The sequence below is a fragment of the Notothenia rossii genome (genome assembly GCF_949606895.1).
Source record: "Notothenia rossii genome assembly, contig: scaffold_381, whole genome shotgun sequence".
Lineage (NCBI taxonomy): Eukaryota > Metazoa > Chordata > Actinopteri > Perciformes > Nototheniidae > Notothenia > Notothenia rossii.
This window is the reverse complement of record NW_027640289.1, coordinates 1,002-24,251: the sequence shown is the minus strand read 5'-3', so window position 1 is coordinate 24,251 and position 23,250 is coordinate 1,002. Positions and strand designations below refer to the sequence as shown.

At 41.4% G+C, this 23,250-nt stretch overlaps 1 protein-coding gene across 1 annotated transcript in view; it reads left to right on the top strand.

Annotated features, from left to right (window-relative positions):
- Positions 1-22,973, top strand: part of LOC307026841 (inositol 1,4,5-trisphosphate-gated calcium channel ITPR1-like) — a 32,390-nt gene extending 9,417 nt beyond the window's left edge. The window contains exons 5-13 of the mRNA XM_079694979.1: positions 596-725; positions 5,512-5,696; positions 15,187-15,370; positions 15,978-16,240; positions 17,793-17,993; positions 18,888-18,998; positions 19,449-19,544; positions 20,505-20,639; positions 22,827-22,973. Of these exons, the coding sequence (XP_079551105.1) occupies positions 596-725; positions 5,512-5,696; positions 15,187-15,370; positions 15,978-16,240; positions 17,793-17,993; positions 18,888-18,998; positions 19,449-19,544; positions 20,505-20,639; positions 22,827-22,958 (1,437 nt within the window). The 3' untranslated portion in view covers positions 22,959-22,973. The remainder of the gene's footprint in view (positions 1-595; positions 726-5,511; positions 5,697-15,186; positions 15,371-15,977; positions 16,241-17,792; positions 17,994-18,887; positions 18,999-19,448; positions 19,545-20,504; positions 20,640-22,826) is intronic.
- Positions 22,974-23,250: the final 277 nt, after the last annotated feature.

Below are 23,250 nucleotides of genomic sequence, written 5' to 3'. Positions count from 1 at the left end.
TGATGCCCTCACAGTCACACTGCTCCACAGCATGGCCATCACTCACTCCCCTGTCAGTTATACGATATGAAACATGTGTGGCACATCAACGAATGGACCTGAACTCTGGGTGTTCATCTCTTCTTTGGCATTTTGTGACATGTTTGGGCCGGAGGGGCTGAGTAGGTGACTGCGCTGCATTGATTTACATCAAACCAATATGGGGAAACACTGACTGTCAGCATATGTTGAGATGAGAGAGGGCACAGTGTCGCCTTTGAACATCACTGACTGAGGTTGGAGGGCAAAGGTCAAATATGGAGATGCTGTGTTTCGAGATCTTTCAAAGAGGGGTATCTTTTCAGGATTAGCCTCCAATGATTTTCCACTCCTTTTTCATGTATTCTTGTTTAAATTTCTATTGATACCCGATTTCTGTACAGCAGAAATTAGAATTTCTAAAAGTAACTTAAAAAATCCATTCTATAAAAGAGATTTCTATGTAAACGTGTAACTTATTACAGCTTTACATTGTGGGGTTTTCCATGTGTGACTGATCAATTTCTGTGACATTGTAACTTTAGTTTAATCTTCTAACATCCATTTTCACTAATAGGGCGAAGCTCTGCGGCAGATCTTGGTCAATCGATATTACGGGAACGTGAAATCTGGCCCGAGGAGAGATAGCCTCACAACCTTCAGCAACGGCCCACTTGCTGTTGCAGCGCCGGGGAAAACACCTACAGGTGTGTGTGTGTGTGTGTGTGTGTGTGTGTGTGTGTGTGTGTGTGTGTGTGTGTGTGTGTGTGTGTGTGTGTGTGTGTGTGTGTGTGTGTGTGTGTGTGTGTGTGTGTGTGTGTGTGTGTGTGTGTGTGTGTGTGTGTGTGTGTGTGTGTGTGTGTGTGTGTGTGTGTGTGTGTGTGTGTGTGTGTGTGTGTGTGTGTGTGTGTGTGTGTGTGTGTGTGTGTGTGTGTGTGTGTGTGTGTGTGTGTGTGTGTGTGTGTGTGTGTGTGTGTGTGTGTGTGTGTGTGTGTGTGTGTTTTAAATGCACAACACTAAATTGAGTCAAACATTAAAAATAGAGCTTATGCAGCTGCTACATGTTTAGTGATAGAGAGAACTGTGAAACCTTTCAGCTGTAGTCAGGCCATTCAAACTTTAACTAAAGTGAACGATCTTCACGAAAGGTGCTTTGGGATCTTTCAGGGTGTCCAAGATTGGATGGATAAAAATAAGAACTTAGTATGTTTGTAGCAGTTATTTAGTTTTAATATTGAATGATTTCTTTACAATCAGTGGGCCCTATTATCAGGGTGTCTGCGGGGTCTTAAAAAGTATTACAAGTTGATAAATCAATTTAGTGAAAATGAAGGCTATTAAAAAGTATTAAACAACATTTTCCAAGGTATTACATTTTGTAGCTTGTTGTCAATAAGTGTATCAATTGTCCAAAGAGGTTGTATTCTACAGTCTGCCTGAATGTAATCATTGCGTAGGTGTGTAGTGTGATTCTGTGTAGTTTATTTATGGCATCCCGTTGGATTTGACGTCATCTGAACAGGACATCGCACGCTCACTGCTTGATAGCGCGCGAAGGTCCGTTTACGCCGGTTGTTAAACAACATCGTTATGGGGAAATGCAAGTTAACGTCCAAATGGTTGGAAGATAAGGAGGAAGGACAATCAATACTGTATATAGTCAATGTGGGGGTAAAGTGTGTCGCCAAGGTAACCGGTTAGAACTCCAAGTGGCGATGAGGTCTTAAAATGTATGGAAAGGGTCTTAAAAGGGATTCCATTGACTTCAGGATTCCTGCATACACCCTGATTATGCTTTCTGGGTTTTTCCATTTCCTGTAGTGTGTTATTTAGGTTTTTGTGCATGTAAATGGTCTGCAAAGGCTAAAATCCCAAAGTTGCCTCTAGAGGGAGTTTCTCTCCATTTCCTGGTTTCAGACAGAGGTTGAAAAGAGGTGCTGCAGCACAGGCAGTATGACAACAAGAAAGACCTTTTTGAACGTTAATGCCTGGAGACATGTCACAGGAGAGACACAACATAATAAAACCTGGCATAATGGAAATAAAACAATGTACTCCAAAAGTTCTACTTATTTCTTTGTGAGAAAATCGGTCCCTGTGGTGAATGTAGTGAGTAAAAATAATGTCAAATCATTCAATACATTTCACAGGAAAGTGTTGTCAGATTATGTGGAAGGTCTTATCACGTAGGAAATGTTTGTCACAGATTGCATAGTCATACCGACAGGCGCAATTTCCGCTGGGTAACACTAAACTAAAGTTGGCTTTCACACGGTCGCCTACCTGGATCACATATCGTTAATCTGCCGTCTTGGGCAATCATGGGCATGTGTGCATCGGGTTCACAACAACACATTTAAAGAAGACCATAGATATGTTGTGAAGGAAAAAAAAAAAGAAAAGCTGTCTCGCCATCCGTACTTTACTCAATCTTTCCTCAATCAAGACTGACATTCACAAATCAAATAGATTGTTCCTAACTGACATTTATTCATGCCGATGAGTCTCATCACAGCCATGAGTCATCGTTCATCTCTAAGGCTTGAGAGCGAAAAGGAAAAAAAAGAGATCTTATTCACAGCCATGGCCTTGTACTCCTTTAAGCCCTTGGACCTCGGCTCTGCCTCCGAGCATACTGACTCTCTGCTCAGCATAACGTGGGCCGTGTTGTTGCCAAGCGACCAGAGAGCCATGCTCCGTCTAGAATGGGATGTGTTGTTGATTCAGTGGCTCGCACAGCCAGAGACGGCTCTGATGGGTGCTGTTATCTCACCGCTGCTGCAGTGCCATCAGATGTTATTTGTGGCGGATGGATAGAAAATACACCTGTTGTTTATTCCATGCTGCAAACACTTTTTTTCCCCAGATGGCTACATATAGTCAAAGTCAAAAATGTATTCGATATAGATGGAAATACCGTTTCCCACAATCCATAAATATATATCAAAATATGTATATACCTATAGAGTGCCACAGTGACGCGTCCTAAAACCCGGAAGTAAATTCCTTCCGGTTCCTTCGACAAAAATGCAATGCAATTTCTCCATAGGATTTTGGAAAATAGCTGGATAAGGTCTGTGGTTGAAACACATTTAAGAGACGGATCACGTTTTGTTCAGCCGAATAATATCCACATGTCTCCTACTTTTATAATTTTCGAATCAAATCTAGTCGCCAGAAGCAAAATGCTAACGTTATGCTATAAACGAACTACAGCAGGGTCGCTGCTTCAACATCACGCCGACTTAAGATCCATATTCAAACATACAGATTCTAAATTGTAATAATTTGTTTGAACAGTTTGCAGGAGGCAGGTACTTGCTTTCAAGCAGAACACGGGGGAAAACAAACTTAGCGGGACTGTTTACGTGTTCGGCGTAATGACGTAAAACGGCCACGACAACTTCTTTAGTCCTTTTCAGCCACTTGCTAACAACCATCGTTTTTCAGACTCGTAAACTCTTCAGAAATCACCAGTGGGGGCACTGCTGATGTGTTTAATGTCGTAGAACAAAACGTGAACCGTCTCTTAAATGTGTTTCAACCACAGACCTTATTTCCAGCTATTTTCTAAAATCCTATGGAGAAATTGCTTTGCTTTTTTGTCGAAGGAACCGGAAGTGGTAAAATGCTAACTCACTTCCGGGTTTTAGGACGCGTCACTGTGACAATCTATTAGACCCTCCAGAAAAACGCGGGCAAAAATCCTTGATTATGCGATTAAACATGCAGGGTTTTTATGTGATTTTATGCGGTGAAATTGCGGGAAGTTGCGAAATATGCTAAATATGCGGGAAAAAATAATAAAATGTTTTTAAATATTGGGCTGTCTTATTTATTCTCTCTCACACACAACCTGCCACTAATGTTAAACCCCTTTACTATTCAATTAAACACATTCAATGTTTATTTATTGTAAAAGCAATTGGGCTATTTTAATCTCACACACACACACACCCCCCACACACACACACACACTTCTCCGCCTCATTCTGTTTTCATTTACTCGTTCGTTATCTGACCAGCTTCAATCTTGTAGGCTACTCACTTCGTTTCTTGTAGCCCTCGAAAGGGTTTTGGAGGTTGATGCCTTGGTGAATGTGAGTTGTTTGGCTCTCTTGTCCGCAGCAGCAGAAAGCATTTTCGAATGTTTGAATGAATCAAAGTGGGTCGTCACCGTCGATCACACAGTTGCACGGGGTGCAGAATAGTTTCCCCCCACTTTTTGCCCGGTCTTTCGTAGAAATGTTCGTCGGTAAATGAGATGGATTCGATTTTTTCATCTTGGTGTTTTCTCTATCGTGTGAGCTCCACACGTTCACTCTATACAGTGTTGTTTACATGCTGTGATGCGTGAGCTGATGACGTCACGTCAAGACGAGTTAACTTTTTTTTTTCTCAACTTTGTGTGGAAAAATGCGGGGATTATGCGGCCTTTTGATAAATATGCGGCCTTTTAAAAATCTGCGCCATTTTGCTGATTATGCGGTAAATTCTGCGATCGCAGAATCGCGTTTTTCTGGAGGGTCTAATCTATATACACAATCAACAGACATGTATACATGCACACATTAAGACATAAACAAAAGCACAACAATCAATCTGGAGAGCGAGGGCCGCTGCGTCCGCACGCGCCGCCATCTTCTTATATATAGTATAAGCATAAGTACTGATGACATATTTATGTAGGCCTTCCTGAAAGTTTGCAGTGCAAGGGCTCCATTGACATTACTAAATGGATTTAGCTTAGGGCATGGAACATTTCAATTCTTCAATTACACTTGTATACGAAGTCAGCTGTGCTTCTGTTCAGGATTCTTGGAAACTTGATGCTATCTCGCAAACCAGCTGTTTGAGCGGAACTGTAATCAAGGATGAGTCATCAGCAGATTGCAGATGGCATTGATTACCTTCAGGCCTTCCTCCTCTTATTACAGATATGTGTCTTTATCCAAGAAGAAGTATGGGCACGCTGTTAATTATAGGATCACTTTGAAGAGTCTTTTGGGCAACATGTCGTCTGCACTAATGATAGAAATGTGGTGATTTCAGAGTTGTTATATGTATCTATGTTGAATTTGAACAATTTTCTACATTTAAAATGTTGTTTATTTTCTTAATATTTCCCAGTAAACTATAATTGGTTGATTTAAATGTGCGGGGGGGCGTAATTCATTTGGCTTTCTTACTAACACTGATACTAGTGCACATTCAATATCTTACTTTCCTTTGTAGCTTAACTAGGTTTTATCTTTAGTCTTTTTTCATATTTTTAGTAGGCTATAACTATAATAACATAATGTGTCATCTTGTCACAAGACATCCATTAAAATGCATAACGCCTGCAGTATGATGGAAATGGTCAAACTCATAGATTCATTAAGTATTCAAATATGATAATGAATTGTGACCTATCTTCCATTATGTAACCTGACTGAAATCTGAATACATCAGCATTTTAATATTGATGAGGATTCAATTCTGCGTCCACAGTTGTCAGCTCCGGGGTGGGAGGTCGAGGGGAGCTGAGTCTGGCCGAGGTCCAGTGCCACCTGGACAAAGAAGGGGCTTCTGACCTGGTCATCGACCTCATCATGAACGCCACCAGCGACCGCATCTTCCAGGAGAGCATCCTATTGGCCATCGCTCTGCTGGAGGGGGGCAACACGGTCATCCAGGTGAGTGCTGGTCACTGGTTACAACACTTCAAAGCACAAGTGGAGCAGAGGAAAGTGTTAATGAGGTCCAACACTCACACGTCCAGACTGCAATTAAATAGGACTCCTGACAGCGTTTTCTTTACAGAGGCATGAGCAGAATCTCAACAGGAAGATGTTATCTCAAGGTTCAAAGCTGTACTGCAAAGAATGTAAGTTATTCCCCGGGAGCTCCACCACCAAAGGCAGAAAAAATAAGTGGCCAAGGAGGACTTGTAGTAGGAAAAAGGAGGCACTCTGTTGTCAGTACATTAATGGGTACATAAAAAAAACTAGCGTTGTGGTTAGTGTTAGGGTGTCACAATCGTTTGCAGAAAGCATCTCGATGTTTTGCACTTATTGACACTTTAAGTTTTGGCGTAAAAGTCAGTTAAGGCCATGTAGAGGAGAAAGGGAAGTCAGAGAGGAAGAGGAACCGTAGTCTCTCCGAGGTCAAATCTGTGCGGACAAAATGCGACATCGCCTCCCCAAAGCCAGACAGGGGTTGCCAAGGCAACTCTTTGCAGACCTCCCAGTGACAGGTAGAGAGCCGCTGTGTTTGCAACTGCATTACTTCAGCTTTGCAGACAAATGTGCATGCGGGCTCGTGTGTCTACATTCATGGAACTAGAAAACGTGCATGCACGTATTTGTGACCAATGCGAGCTGCTTGGAAGCCGTCTATCAGTGGAGTCTGGTTTTGTGGTTTGTGTGTGTGTGCAATTTTGTGTTGTGTTGCTTAAACCGGCTTGTTGCATAATGCTCCCCTATTTGAATGGTGTTGTTATTTAGTGTGGGAATATGTCTGAGTCCTATGATCTATTCCGATTCTGACTGTCACTCATTTTTGATTAATAGAAGCGGGTGCACCATTTTCAGGTTCTTTAATCTATAATGAGACATAACTAGCAGTTAAGCTAACTGATCATGATGAAGATTTCTTTCTAAATAAAATAAAAATGCTTTTAACTGCACGGTTAAACTTGTTGTTTGGCAGCATTTTACAGTCTGTTGTTTGTGTGAGCATAATTACCTCAAAGTGTGATTTACTGAGACACGTCATTAGTTAATTGTCTCTCTCTCGAACTCGCCTGACTCCTGTTATGTCAGCTGCTCCTGGCCTCTCTGCCGGGGTGAACAGAGGCCAGAGGCAGAGGCCTTCAAACATTCAGACTGTCAACACCGTGCTTCGCTGGTGAAAAGATGGCAATAAAAGATGTTAATCCCCACAGGCCTCCTGAGAGGTCCAATATATTTCAGTAGTGCTATCTGAGGAGCAGTCTCTCCCTGTGGCCTCCCTCAGGACAGATCATCTCAGGTGACTTATCGACTTCATTTCTTGTTGCAACGGACCTTTCTTTTAGGTCAGATGGTCAGTGTCCACTGCTGACTAGCCTGGGGCGTGCACTTTGAACTGGGCGTGGAACTGTTTTGTTTTGTTTTGTGCCCCAAAGCCTAATGTTTGCAAAGCTCTTTGTCTTCTTGGAGCAAATGTTATCATGTTTCAATTCAGGTTATCCTCCAGTAAAGCTGTAAAGCCTGGCGACCCTGTCAGTTGTTCGGGGGATGTTCACTTTTTACATTAAAGGTCCCATGTCATGGCCATTTCCACTGATCATAATTCCATTGTTGAGGTCTACTAGAATAGATTTATATTGTGCAATTTCCCAAACTCACTTTGGTTTCTCATACAGCATCTCTGTAAACTACGTGTATTCACGGAATTTCACTCTCTGCCTTTAACGGCTCGTTGTAGCTCCAATAGCTCCAGCCCCCACCCTCCCTGTGAGCACAGTGTGCTCTGATTGGTCGGGACGTTGTGAATCGCGCTGAGCTCCGTGGAGGTGTGGTTTCCTTGTTTAGCGATACACAGCGAAACACAGCCAAACTCACCCTGAGCACACACAAAGTCACAGCCGAAGTAAAAACAATAAGTGTGGCTTGATATTGAGTAAGAAAAAGGTGGATAAACGCTGTGAGAATGGGTCTGCAGAGAGAATTTCGCCGCGATCCCAACTGTCTGTTATAAGCCTGCAGCCAGGGAGGAGAGATCAGCAGAGCTGCCTGCACTGAGTGTGTGTGTGAGGAAATCCGTGGATTGGTCAATTTGGACCAATCAGCGGGGGCTTAACGTAACGGCTCCGCGGACGTAACGTAAAGGCTCCACGGATTGGTCCATTTGGTTCCGGGTAACGCATGACATCATGAGTTACCCGGAAGAATCAATGGACAGTGACGTATCTCCAATGAGGCGTTTTGGGGAGGTATCTTCTGTGTTAGAGTTTTACTCGCTACAGGGTGTACTTTGAGGGTTTTGACTCTGCAGACCGTTTACATGCAGAAAAACCTTCATAACACACAAGGGGACGGGTAATAACCGGAAAAGCATGACATGGGACCTTTAAAATAGCTGGAAAACATTAAAAGGCAGTTCACCTTAAAGGGGCCCTATTATGCTGATTGTTAAGGTTCATATTTGTATGTAGTGCCTCTACTGTGACATGTTTACATGCTTTGATGTTCAAAAAGCTTGTTGTTGTTGTTGTTGCTAGCTTGGGGGATAATCAGTTTTTATCAGTAGTGTTATTTGTTAGTCAAAACTATACACACACATTCAATCAAATTGTATTTATAAAGCCATATATCACAAATTATACATTTGTCCAAAGGGGGTTTTACGGACTATACAGCATAAAACACACACTGTCATTAAACACTTTTAATGCACGAGCAAAAACCTCAAAGTTAAAATGGAAAAACATTTAAAAATAACTTCAGGGTGAACAAAAGTCCAACATGTGTTGTGTGTACAGGAAATACAACATAGCTAAATCCACCCAGTTATTACATACATTTAAAAAATCCATATTTAAATAACAAAAGATGCTCAACAGGGGTCAACCTGGTTCGCAGTAAAACCTGCAGTCTTTGGCTTTCTTGGTAAAAAGCACCTTGTTATTCGCAAATAGAAATAGACAGAGAAATGGCAATACATATCTCGAATTCTAACAGCACAGGTAAAACGTGTTTCAGCTGTATCTGTGCTTGTTGAAAATAACCTCAAAGTGCACTTGATAAGGACACTGCATCAGTTTATCGGCTTGAAAGAAACACAGCAATAAAGAAGCTTCTTGTTTCAGGATTCAAGTAAGGTGTTTTTCTCCTTCTTCGGCACCGCACAGGGACAAGTGAGCTTTGTTGAACAATCATGGTCCAGAGTGAATTTACAACATATCAGCAGATGCACCATATTTCCCTGTGTTACATAACGACGGGCCGCCTTGCCCCCTTTTTTAGGACAGAAGGTTTATTGTCTTAATGAAAGCAGGACATAAACAAGCTCACAGGTTTCTGTAAGCAGACTTGTTTATTTGTTTTTGAGGTTATCCAGGGTCGTAGCCAAGCCAACAACATTTCTTGGAAAATCGAGCAGAGGAGAGAGAGAGAGAGAGAGAGATAGAGCAGTTGGTTAGCTTTAAGATGAATTTATCCAGAGCTCTGCGGAGCTGGAGCTGATATGGCGGTAACTGTGTTAGTGAATACATAAAGGAACGGGTAAGGATACACACTGTTACCTGGCTTTCCCCCTTCAGGGAAACACACTAAACAGGCTACCACTAATTCCCTCCCCAGACATGTTTATCAGCCTGCCCAAAATAATTAGATACTTCCTGAAAACGTGATCAAATGTACACTCGACCTGATCGAAAATGTAATAAAACTGAATAATGGAATTACTTGACCAATAATGTAAAAAAAATGCAATCCCTGATAGCATAATAACGTTAATTTCAGGGGGGTTTTATACTGGCAATGTCATATTGCGATGGATAACGAGAAAAAAGTTTTTTCCTTCTCGGAAAGTGTGAAAGTATACCACATTTATAATACTGTTAGTGCCATGCCTCCTGAAAGATTATCGTTTGACAGTAAATTCATATTTGCAAACATGGCCTAGATAGCTAGTCAATCTTTTACCTCCTTTTCCGAATGAGTAAATCGTCTCAATCGCAAGTTTTCCTCACATTTAGATTAGATAAGATTCATCTTTTATTGTCATTGCTCAGCGTACAAGTACTAAGACAATGAAATGCAGTTAGCATAAATATAGTATTTGGTGCATTATAGTCCAATTCAGACTAAAATAGACAACAAGGATATATTTTAAGGCGGGGCTACCCTGTGATTGACAAGTCAAAAGCAAACTGTTTTTGCCTTCGGACTTTCTCCATTTCACAGGAGTTCATTTTAAGTTCATAGAAGTGTGATTGTACTGAACTCCACCCTCTTGTTTTTCCTTCTTTGTGTCAAAAAGCCAAGATGGCGACGGCCAGACTACAATTAGATGAATAGAAACCCTAGTGCACAAACCATTAGGGGGCTGCAGGGTTACCAAGTCCAGTGTTTCCCCTACCATTGTCTTGGAGGCCCCCCTGAAATTAAAGGTGTTTTAAAAAAAAAAAAGATTCTTTTTTAATTTTTTTTATTGAATTTTTTTAATTATATGTACATATATAGCACCAAATTCCAACTAATCTATATGTACTGTCACTTTTCACATTGAACATGTGCTCTTTTATTAAATAAACTAATAATCGCTTTCATTTTAAGTTCATAGAAGTGTGATCGTACTGAACTCCACCCTCTTGTTGTTCCTTCTTTGTGTCTAAAAGCCAACATGGCGACGGCCAGAATTAGATTCATAGAAACCCTAGTGCACAAACCATTAGGGGGCTGCAGGGTTACTGAGTCCACTTCCTATTTACAGTCTATGATTATCAGAAAAATATGCATTAAACTAAAATCATCAGTCAGGACATTGTATTACATTATTAGTGAAGTTACTGCATTATTGGGTGCTGCTAGCCCTTACCTCAGTTTAGCCTACCTTGATACTAATTCACAAGTGGGTCAAAAATAATTGTAGTTAATAAAATACTTGGTTTTAACTTTTATTTCATCATCCAAGCATCTGCCCATACACTGAAAACATGTATTATTCTATTCCCTTAGCATGTTTTAGGTGAAGCTCCTTTTCTTAATACGTAGCATAGAAACACAAGACTTGGTATCAGGGTTTTAACACAACAACAATTCTTACAAAGAAATCTGACAAGGAAGTTATAGAATGATGCAAATACGCAAATCTTTATTATATATGATTAATGACCTACCTGTTTTAATTATATACAACCCACGCCTGCATCGATCATCATAGACAGGCCTTCATGTTGTCTGACACGTCGACTCAAACCCTGCAGGTTGTTGTTCAGCGATAAGCAACACACTCTGGCACTTATAGTGAATCTCAAGCAGACACCAGGCCCTCAGACTGTATCATAGCCTAAAACTACTCTGTTGCATACTCATCTGTGCACTCCATTAGCACACACACCGACACGTACACACTCCTGGGTATTTTTAGAAACGACAGAGCTTGTTCCAAAAACAGCCCCCTTTGAGAGAGTGTGTGTTTGTGTGGATTATGTAAGAGAGAGAGAAAAAAAGGGTTGATCCGCACCTCCCAGCCCACCATCCATCTCCACTGTCTTGATGATCCTGAGCTGTCACAGGACCAAACAGGTGCCACCGCTCTGACTCAACGGGCTTGTTGTGGCACGCCTGGTACCCTCAGGCTGTGATTTACTCCCCCCCCCCCCCCCCCCCCCTCCACCACACCTACCTCTGCACGGTTCATGTTCACTTTATTGCTTCTACTTGGAAAGCTTTAAAAAGCTCCTGCAAAGTGGGTTTCCAGGCATCAGCGTCATCAACTTACCATTAGTGGTGTAAAGAAACTAATTACATTTACTCAAGTACTGAACTTAAGTGCAATTTCTGAAGGACTTCTGAGGTACTTTGCTTGAGTATTTTTTTTAATTTGAGTTTGATACTTACTCAGTGTTAAATCATGTACTTTTACTCAACTACATGTATTTAATAGGCTACCTTTAGTTGCTTTGCAAATATGAATTGATGATGTGAAATATAATCAACACTTTAAAAATACTTTAATTTCACCTGGAGTAACATTTACAACTACCCTGCAGTAATACAGTCACTCAAACTGCACCTTTACCAGCTTTGAGAACACTTTAATGATCAATCATTTTAATAAAAACATGTGATTTATATTGGGCCAATGGGCATAAATAGTACTTTTACTTTTGTTACTTTAAGTATAATTTGATGCTAATACTGATATACTTGAGTAACATTTTGAATACAGTACTTTTACTTGTAACAGAATATGCCTGCACTCTGGTACTTCTACTTTTACTGAAGTACAAGTCTATGTACTTCTCCCATCTCTGCTAACCAGCACCCTTCTAACTACAAAGTGGGCATTCTTTTTAAAACGTTTTTAGAAGTTGAATGATTTCAGTCTCCTTTTAAATGTGCAGCTTTTTAGTGGCATCAGTGAATTTACACTCTTGTTGTTGTTGCTGAACTCACTTGACGTTTCTTGGCTCGTCGCCTGCAGATTATCTTGTGAACACACACTCACTCGTGCATTTCACTTTCATTTAAACCTCTCTGAATCTCCGTGGTTACCGGTGGTGGCAGAGTGCGCCATTGAAAGCCCTCCAATGAGCACAGAGATGGCTTTGTCACTCACCAAGGTGTCAGGCTAGAAAGGCGAGAGGGGGAGACGGATAAAAAATAAAGAAGAGGGAATTGCTGGTGTAAACAGGCCTTACGTAAGCGGCACGTGTTGATGCCAGGAGCGGGGTGGCAGCTGACAGCCAAGGAGAGGGGAATACAAACAGGAGGAAAGCAGAATAATCAGGAAGGAGGCCACCAAGTTGAATCTGTAGAATAGGAGACGTCAACATAATGTGCTGAACATGACTGACAGAATCAGCACAGCTCCCAGGAGGCTTAATGACTCTGTAGTGAGACATGTACAAGGCTAAGCTGTCTCAGGGCGAGAGCTGCGGCTGATTGGCTTACTGACCATTTCCTTTACAGAATGACTCAGCATTCAATTGAGAGAAGTTAAGGGTACATTGGATTGCTCAAACAGGTTGTTATCAAAAATGAAACGGGTTTCCTTGTGCATCTTCCCGTCCCACTGGTACTCATTTCTATCAGTACCTTGCTTTAAGAAATTACATTTACATTCAACTTTTAAGGCTAATAAAAATCATCAGTGATGGCCGACGGTATCAGAATTTGCATTTGGGCATTTTTGTGCCATCTATTTTGTGCTTATGTTTAGCTAAATTCAAAATGATTGATCAATACTTCTCAGACTACCAATAGATACCAGTTCACTTCCAATATTAAAAACTGACTGGTAGCAAATCACGGGGCAACAGTTGCGTGCTGTTTCTGTGCTTAAATAACAGAGAAGTGTTGACGACATGATTGCGATCAGTAAAGAAATTGAGTTTTTACGGCCGCAGTCATGAGTTTTATTTAATACGGTAACCTTGTAAAGCTGCTGTCCTGGAGCTGTTACATTACATTGCATTTAGCTGGCGCTTTTATCAAAGCTACTTACAATAAGTGCATTCGACCAACAAGATAGAAACTTGAAGAAAACAGAATCATATAAGTACATGAGGTTTCATAGAGCCAACACATTTCAAGTGCCACTCAACTGGCTTTAGATAAGTCAGCCCTTTGTTAGTATATAAGTGCTTTGTTAGTGCTTTGTTTGAAATTCTATCGCTCGAAGTGGAGTCTAAAGAGATGAGTTTTCAGTCTGCGCAGGAAGATGTGTAAGCTATCTGCTGTCCTGATTTCAATGGGGAGCTCATTCCACCATTTTGGAGCCAGAATAGCAAACCCACATGTTTTTACTGATGGGAACTTGGGTCCCCGTTTGGCTGATGCAGAGCGGAGTGCACATGCTGGGGTGTACGGTTTAACCATGTCCTGGATGTAGGAAGGGCCAGATCCATTCGCAGCATGGTACGCAAGTGCCAGTGTCTTGAAGTGGATTCTAGCAGTTACTGGAAGCCAGTGAAGGGAGCGGAGGAGCGGAGTGGTGTGGGAGAATTTAGAAAGGCTGAAGACCAGACGAGCAGCTGCATTCTGGATGAGCTGCAGAGGTCGGATGGCACATGCAGGTAGACCAGCCAGGAGGGAGTCGCAGTAGTCTGTTGTCTGCAGAAGTCAGCCCGGTTGCATAAGTCCACTGCTGTCTCTTAATCAGATCACTATCAGAGAATGAGCCTATCTTGTCAACAACATGATGTTAACAGCTCGCAAGACAAGCGGGAAGAAACTGTTGCATAACAAAGAGAAGGAAAACAATTTGGATTTGCCTGATGCATTAAGTGCACTGCAACCCTTGGGAGCTGTCAGGTGATTCCATCAGCAGATTCTCACTCAATAGGTTTTTATGGTCAAATCATTTCTATGCAGCTAAATTCATTCCTCATGCTTTTAGAAACGTATCTCAGTTGAGCTAAACCTGGATATCTTATGTGTAACATGCTTTCAACACAGCCCCAGAATCTATGTTTGTGATAACTCCTGCTTTCATCTCTCACACACACACACACACACACACACACACACACACACACACACACACACACACACACACACACACCTCTCCTGCCATTTTGGGACCGTCCCTCGCTCTCACACCACACGCTCCTTTCATTCTGTTCTGGCGCTGAAAAGCAGGGCAGGGTTTTCCTTTCTCCCTTCCCCGCTCACTCTCTCCTCGGCTTTGCACAGGCTGATGTAACAGCGTTTATAGCTGAGGCACTGTGTGCCCTCACTGTAACCACTCAGCTGATTACAGGTCTTATGTAAGGAGGGATTGTGGAGAGGGAAAATGGAACGGAACATATGAGCCTGTTGCAGAAAAACAACAGCTCCATGCACATGAGGCTTACTGACAAGATTGCCATTTGTGTAATTCAGCAAACATCTTACTCATGCTGAATGGTTGCATAGTCCATAAAGCCCATAAAAGCAGAAATGTGTATTGTAGTGCAACCACACAACATTTTATTGCAACGGAAATTAGGCAAATCATATAAAGACGTTTATTCAGTTGGCACTTCTTTGTTCCTGTGTATTTACAGTAGTGTGTGTAGCTCTGTCTTTGTCGGTACATGTATTTGAGTTTGGCTGCATTTCAATATCCCAAAGATCAGGTGAGCCCAGGGCGGCCTTTTCAGAAGGTTTTTACGGTGAGCGGACGCTTATGCAACCGCCTCTAACTGAACCTCTGGCTGTCAACACGGTGTAGAAACAATGCAAGAGACAATGATAAGAAGTGGCAGTTATTTAATAAAAAATGCCCTTTGATCTTCAAGACCTTGCTCTTTGATTAAGGAGAATTAAAAAAAATGCTGGTATCCAACTTGAATTAGCATTTCGACATAACGTTTTTTTTTTTTTTTTAAATGAATAAGGGAGCAGAAAGAGTTGAGTACATTTATCTCTACTGCAAGACAAAGTCAAATGAACATCCCACATGCTCTACTTTCTTATTCTTCTCCAGAAATCTTTCTTCCAACGCTTAACGGGGGACAATAAGTCCGAAAAATTCTTCAAGGTGTTTTACGAGCGCATGAAGCTGGCGCAGCAGGAGATCAAAGCCACGGTGTCGGTCAACACCAGCGACCTCGGCAGCAAGAAGAAGGAAGAGGAGCCGCCAGACAAAGACACGCCGTCACGCAATAAAGGTGAGGGGTCAGGAGATTACCAGCGACTGGAAAAGGGAGATCATATTCCAAAGGGTCACGTGAAATCATCGTCTTCTGTTTGTGTCTTTTGACTTATGTTTTAGAAACTTCCTACAGTAACACGTCATAGAGCCCTATTCACGTCATAGAGCCCTATTCGTCTGAAATGTTGGCAAATTAATCATTCATATAAATACATCGAGGTCACATTTCCTTTGAAAAAAGCTTAGAAAAAATGAAATGACTCCTTACCGACATTTGTGTGTTTTCAATTTCAAATACTGAAAGGGTCACTAGGGCACAGGCCTCGGAGCTCTAAGTGTGAGGGACACAAAGTGAAAAGAGGATTAACAAGTGACACAAAATGACCACAAACTCAACTCAAATTAGACGTAACACAACTACAAATAGACACTTAACTAAAAAAGAGACACAAACGACTACAAAGACACACAAAACCACAACAACAACAACAACAACCCCAATAACACTTAAGTATACATGTGTCTTGCTCCTATGTACAGTAATAGAGGTGGTGGGGTCCCACAAGGGGTTTTGTGTCTCATCTCCAATGGCCTGTGTTTGACTCTCCTCTGTCTGTGGTTAGTCAAAGACGTGCCGGTGGTTGCCGTGGTGACGGAGGAGGTGAAGGAGCAGCTGGTGGAGGCCACCGGCGTCACCAAGAAGGCCTTCACCACGTACCGCCGCGAGGCCGAAGCCGAAGAGAACCAAGCGGCCGCCGACGGCGCCCCCGTCCCGCCGGCCGACAAGAGCCAGGAGGAGGGCGAGATGAGCGTCATCATCACCATCATGCAGCCCATCCTGCGCCTCATGCAGCTGCTCTGCGAGAACCACAACAGAGACCTGCAGGTGGGCCATCGCAACGACCCGTTTGTTGTTTTGTTTCTGTTTTGTTTTGCCTAAACCCCCGCCGCCCCATGACATTTCCTGACCTGTGTTCTGAATCACCACACTCGGTTATACAGAAACGAAACCGTGTTAGAAAATAAGGCACCATTTGCAGAACTTCCTGATGCAGCTGTTTCCATATCTGGTACGTCTTGGTCTGGTTTCGATATGAGGAGTGTGTTGTTGAAGTAATGGCTGTAGCTCGGGCAGACCCAGACAGGAGACTTCCTTCTTGCACTGATTCCGTTTGCACTTCTCACCCGGGCAGGGATAATGATAGTCAGCGCCGTGCCGAGCCGCTCTGTCTCGTCCATTCCTGACCCAGCGTGGGTGTAAGATATTGGTTTCCTGCCAGCCATGCAGCTCATATGATCAATTCACTGAAATGTCTCTGTTGCTTGCAAAGACATGGAGCAATATTTTAGCTGCTGTGATGTCTTACACTTGGGGGAGTAACGGATTCAATGTAACTGGACTACGTAAGCAGGATATAAAAAAAGTAACTGTAATCCTTAACAGTTAAAGTAAGAATAAACTTTTCTTTAGACAACGGGGATTACTTGCAGGATTACAATGCATCAATAAATATCAATGTTTTACAGGTAGACGTACTTCCCGAGGCTACTTTCATTCTGCTTTATTTAAAATATATTTTCTTATGCAGTAGGTCGTCACCTGATTTATTAAAACCAAAATACTGGTTGAATTGAATTTATTTATTTAAAACAAAGGACAGTGTACATTAATCAACATATTAAAAACATGTAAAAGTACTGGAATTAGCCAAAAGGCTAGTTTTCATCGATAGTCCCTTTGCCAGATGGTGATAGACATCCTAAAAGCAATAATAAAAATACCACAACATTGTTATACCATTGTAAAAATATTTACAATAGATGACATCACTGAATACAGATAACAGCAAGTCATGATAATAAATAAATAAAACATTTACAATACACACACCTACACACAGCTACACCCACACATCAGTGCTGACACTGTTGGTTTTCAATGAGCCACTTTTTAATACTGTGCTTGAATGTGTAGTAGGATGAGGATTCTCTTATTGAATTCATATTTTGAACTCACATTGTTTTGTTGTCTTACATAATACATATAAAAATACACGTAAAAAAACATCTTATTGAAATTTTTTCTTATTTCTTTTCATTGCGTTTGATATTGAGTTTATCGAAATGAAATGGAAATTAATCATATTACTCTTTTATTACTATATATACTTGTATACTTGGATTGGGTTACTGATTACATTTTTGAACAGGTATATAGTAATTGTAACAGCTTACATTTTTAAAGTAACCCTCCTGGTCTTACATGCATTATAATGAGCCCCATGACATTTAATATATTAAGACAAAATGTCTGGAAGAAATGTTTTAAATTCCCTGAGCTTGGAGGATGACTCATCACAAATCAAAAGCACGAACATGGTTCTCGGAGAAAAGGGATATGCCTAATTACGGTATACTCTTTCTCCATCCACTTCCAGAACTTTCTGCGCAACCAGAACAACAAGAACAACTATAACCTGGTGTGTGAGACGCTTCAGTTCCTGGACTGTATCTGTGGGAGCACCACAGGGGGGCTGGGGCTGCTGGGACTTTACATTAACGAGAAGAACGTAGGACTCATCAACCAGACGGTGGAGAGCCTGACGGAGTACTGCCAGGGGCCCTGCCACGAGAACCAGGTGAGGAGGGACACACACAACATCACAAGTCAAAGTCAAATTTATTGTCAATCTTTCAGTTTGTGTGTACAGACAGAGAGAACTAAATGCCGCTTCCCAAAATCCGGAATACAAAAATACAAATATATGTATAAATAATGTTTATATATATATACACAATCAACAGACACATTTATACACATGCACATATTAATATAAAGCACAACAATCAATATATACAAAATAACAAGCAAGCAAACAGATGCCCTTAACCATTGGTGGAATATAATAAAGTACATTTACTCAAGTACTGTACGATATTGAGGTACTTGTACTTTAGCTGATTATTTTAATGGTCACCTATTATGTAAAATCCACTTTTTCATGTCTCGAATAGCATTACTTTAAACTCTGTTAAGTGTCTTTGTCAAATGGTACCAGCGTATTTGCCCCAAACTATTTTGTGGCCACAAGCCATTTTTTATTTTGGGGTGTGGCATAATGTTGGCAAAATAGTGTGATGAGTGTCATGACTGCAGCTCTTTTGGGGAAAAGGAATGTTTAATAAATATATAATCGTCTGATAGATATTCAAATTCTGAAAAGCTAAACACTTTAAGATTTGGAGCTTTAGGTAAATAAAATACAGATTGTGTTTACTGTCTAAAAACAGAAGTCAATGTGACTTCTGGCCCTGTAATGCTTTTGGGGGTTTTCCCTTAATTGTAGTGTGTTATATACTGTAGGTTTGTGTGCATGTAAATGGTCGGCAAAGGCTAAAATCCCAAGAACAGGGGAGTTTACTTATTGATGTCACAGTAGAGGTACAAACATCAACCTGAAAATAAGCATAATCGGACCCCTTTAATAAATCTTTTTCAGTCCACATTTGAACTTGTTTTCCTTCTTCCTCAGAACTGCATTGCCACTCATGAATGCAACGGCATTGACATCATCATCGCTCTCATCCTCAATGACATCAACCCCCTCGGCAAGAAGAGGATGGATCTGGTGCTGGAGCTCAAAGTGAGTCATTATTGATTAAAGGGGGGACGATAAACACTTCAAAAATGTTACACAAGGGGCGTTTTAGTCTCTTGAGATATTTCTTCTAAAAACACTTTTTGATTTGCTTAAAATTAGTGAGAGTTTCGAATATCAAAAGTGACATTTAAATGGAGAAATGAATCATTGAATTGGGCAGTTACATCACTGGAAACATAATTCTCGAGATATGATCAAGTAATTACAGGAAATGAAACGGTGTTGACATAAATAAAGTCTGCCAAATATTTTATTTCAACACATGATCAACTAAGTAATCCATTAGGAATGAAATAACAAGCCCACAGGGAAAAGTATGAATATTTACGTATTAGATTTCCGTCTTTAATGGTGATGAATGTATTCCCCTGTTAGGACATAAATGAACCTGATTCTGTTCGTGCTCTTATCTGCGCTCTCATCTTTTCCTAGAATAATGCCTCCAAGCTCCTTCTTGCAATTATGGAGAGTCGCCATGACAGCGAGAACGCAGAGAGGATCCTGTACAACATGAGGCCCAAAGAGCTGGTGCGTGAGACATCATGCAAATACATTTCTGAGTCTTACATGGAGGTTTTGTGACAGTGTGTATTCTTGTTATCCTGGAATATATATATAACATATCCTGGAAGCATCTGTTTTTGAGACTTCCTGAAGTATCAGGTCACAAAGCCTAATTTTCTGTTTTGTTGGGTTCTAAATAAACGAGACCTTTTGATGAGGATATTTCCCTGACAGTAATTATATATATATATATATATAGGATTATACATATCAGTACATACATGTGTGAGAACAAGGTCTTCATGGATGGATTACTAAAAGGGTCCGGGCAGAGGCCAAGGGGCTGTAAGTATCAGGGATAACTTTCCAGCCAGGAACGGGCCAACGGACCACAAACAAACAGATAAACGAAAACATACGACAAAAGAAAATTAAACCAACTTCAAAGAGAGACAAAACATGAATACAGTGAGAGATGAAACGACTAAGACGAAACAGGAAGAGACTACAAAGAGACACAAAATGACCAGAAAGAAAGATAAGAACAATCGACTGTAGCTACAACAAACAACACATAGACTCGTGTTGTCTTTAAAAAGGGGCAAAACAACAAAGATGTCGACAAACTGAGACGAAACACCAACAAAGAGACATGAGAAAACTACAGAGAGTCATGTGCCAACCTGGAACAGCCCTGACAATCACCACAGAGACAAAACAACTACAACCAGATGCAAACAAACAGGAACACTAAAAAAAGACGCAAATCAAATACAAAGAAACAGAAAATACAGCAAAGAGACATGAAACGACTACAGAGACACACACAGCTCAAAACACAAGTACAGAAAGACAGAAAGAATTACAACATGACACACGACCCAGAGAGATATGAACCAATACAACACGAGAGCTGCTGCGTGTGATATCATTCAAATCAATATCACACTAATGGATGTTATGTGACGGTGTGTTTTCTCGCAGGTGGAAGTGATCAAAAAGGCCTACATGCAGGGGGAGATCGAGGTGGAGGAGCCGCAGGAGGGGGAGGACGAAGAGGATGAGCACGCGGCATCCCCACGCAACGTCGGGCATAATATCTACATCTTAGCGCATCAGGTAAGCCGCTAACTTTCTGTAACATCAGCCAGGAAGTGTGTTAATTCAGTAAGCACATGCATGGCAACATGATGCAGAACATAAAGGCATTTACAGTGGCGTTACTGTAAGTGTGTCATTTCCTGTGGCAGCTAAAGACATGTACACTTCTGCCACCCTCCACTCATCTCCTCTCTTTCAGCAGCCCTCAGGCTCTGCAGCGCTCAATAGACACAGTGTCTTTTAGAAAACGTGATTTAAGGAACGACTGCAATTATAGTTGTGCAACAGCCGCTATCAATACACACGCCGCAGGCTTTTGGTTGAATGCACGGGACATTGTGCATTCACAGGAAGAATAAATAGCACGTACTGTACCCGGACGTTAAGTAGGGGCAGTGTTGGCTCAGAGAGGCGACACGTGCACAAGTTACCATGCGTGAACACATGAAAGGCAAACACTTCTGATGACACTCTTTATTTCATTTTGATTTGTTTCGTTCTTGGTATGCACAACTCAGTGGTGGTTCTAGAACATTTTACATGGGGTGGCAAGAGGTCATTCCAGGGTGGCATGGGAGGGCGGGCAGTAACCTATTTATTATTAAATCATGCCCTAACACGAGTGTTCTTAATGCACAAGAGAAACAAGGTGTTCAGTTCAGACCAACAAACTCAAATATAGTATAAAACAGCAGAAAATACTCATGATACCCTAGAATCCTGTTTACTGTAAGTACAGTAAAAGTACTTAGTTATAATTAAGTACACACATCAACCATCTCTTAAGAGAGCTAAAGGTGACCTGTGCAGCAACACATTTAAATACATATGTGTCAATACTAAGAGCTGCTAGATTGTGCTGCTGTGATGGAATATGTAAGGAGAATAAAAACATACCATGTGGTCCAGCTGGAGTCTCCTCTGCCTCCTGATCCCTGCCTCTGTCCCTCTTTCTGACACTTCATCTTCATTCCTCATATACATTTCTTCTTCTTCACTAATGTCTTCATCTCCTCCTGGCTTCCTCCTGCTCTGACCCTCCTGGTCTCTTCAGTGAACTCTCTTTTCCTTTCCTCTTTCTGTTCATCCTGATCACTTCTCAGATATGTTTTTTTGTTCTTGTTGAATCACTCCAGCTACTCTGGCCTGCAAGAGTCTACTTGTGAAAAGCACTGGTACAAATGCTTGTATAACTTTACACGTTAGGGCCATGTAGCTGATAAGTAGCATAGCCTATAATAAATATAACATCAAAAGTATTGATCAAACGCACAGGCAGCTGTGTTCAGATCCAGTTTGACGGTAAAGGATGTATCCTGGTTTCATTGATCTGGCCTCATTGCTGTGATGTGTAATTTACGTGGATGTAATAGTACCGCATAGTTTAGCAAATAAAGTGATCGATCTCCCAGCTAGCGCTGTCTGCGTAGTATTTTGTAACGTCCCAAACAGCGACCGTCTGTTAAACGCTATCGATTTAAACGGCAGCGTTTTATTAATATTTTGTTTCAAGCTCTCGTCTTTAGTAAAAACAAAACTAGTGGAAGAGGAAATGCTCCCAGGGGAAGCTGATCCATAGGTGCTGGGACAGCTCGCTTCCTCTCTGCAGCGGTTTGAGCCGCTGTCTGTGTGAACGCCGCTCTGCAGTTTAATGCAGGGCCGTAGCTGGGTTTTTTAAATTATATTTAAAATGATTCACTTTTAATTAATTAACTGCTTGTTTCGTTGCTTGTGGACATAGTGTAGGTTTGTTTCTACAAGTACAGTTTTAGGGACACAAAAGTTAGGGGGGTAGGTGGGGGGCAAGGCTCTACAGTGGGGGGGGGCAGCTTCCCCCCCTTTCCCCCCGTAGATCCGCCCCTGGCCCAACTTAATGTATAACTATTTACAAAACATGTCTCTATAAACACACCATACCCGAAAAGGAGCAGGGAGAAGAAAATAATAATTATAAATAGAAATAGATTGTCTGTCCTTCGTATTTTCTTATTCACAGCCAATCAGGACAGTATCGTAGGAAAATAAGAGAAACACAAAAACGTACAAAAAAATACTTAGTTCCCACTTGACAGTTAACGGAAAGAAACAACAAACAACAACACCAAATCATTACATGTACAAGGAAAAGTGCAACTGAGTCCTACTGGAGTAGAAGGGGGAAAGCGGCGCATAATATAATAATAATGCTGTTTGTTGTCTTTTCAGTTGGCGCGTCACAACAAGGAGCTGCAGGCGATGCTGAAGCCGGGGGGAACGTATGGAGAGGGCGACGAGGCCCTGGAGTTCTACTCAAAACACACGGCGCAGATTGAGGTCAGTGGACAGGACTGTGCCTGAACTGTAGTGTACTGTGCTGTTTACGAGGTCCTGCTGTCTTTCCTAGTACTTGTTTACTTTGAAGTGTTACTGAAAAAGAATCAAAATTGTCAGCTACCAATTCTTGTGAAACATTGACATTTCTAAAAGCTCTAATGCCGCACATCCATAGGAAAAAAATGAATATATATCATTAAGCTCCCTCAGATTTGAGCACTTTCTAAATTGTAAAGGTTTACTGAAAAATTACTAAAATGTTGCTATTGCAGGGCAGCCAACCCTCAACTCTCTCACCACACTTCCCTTGTTAATC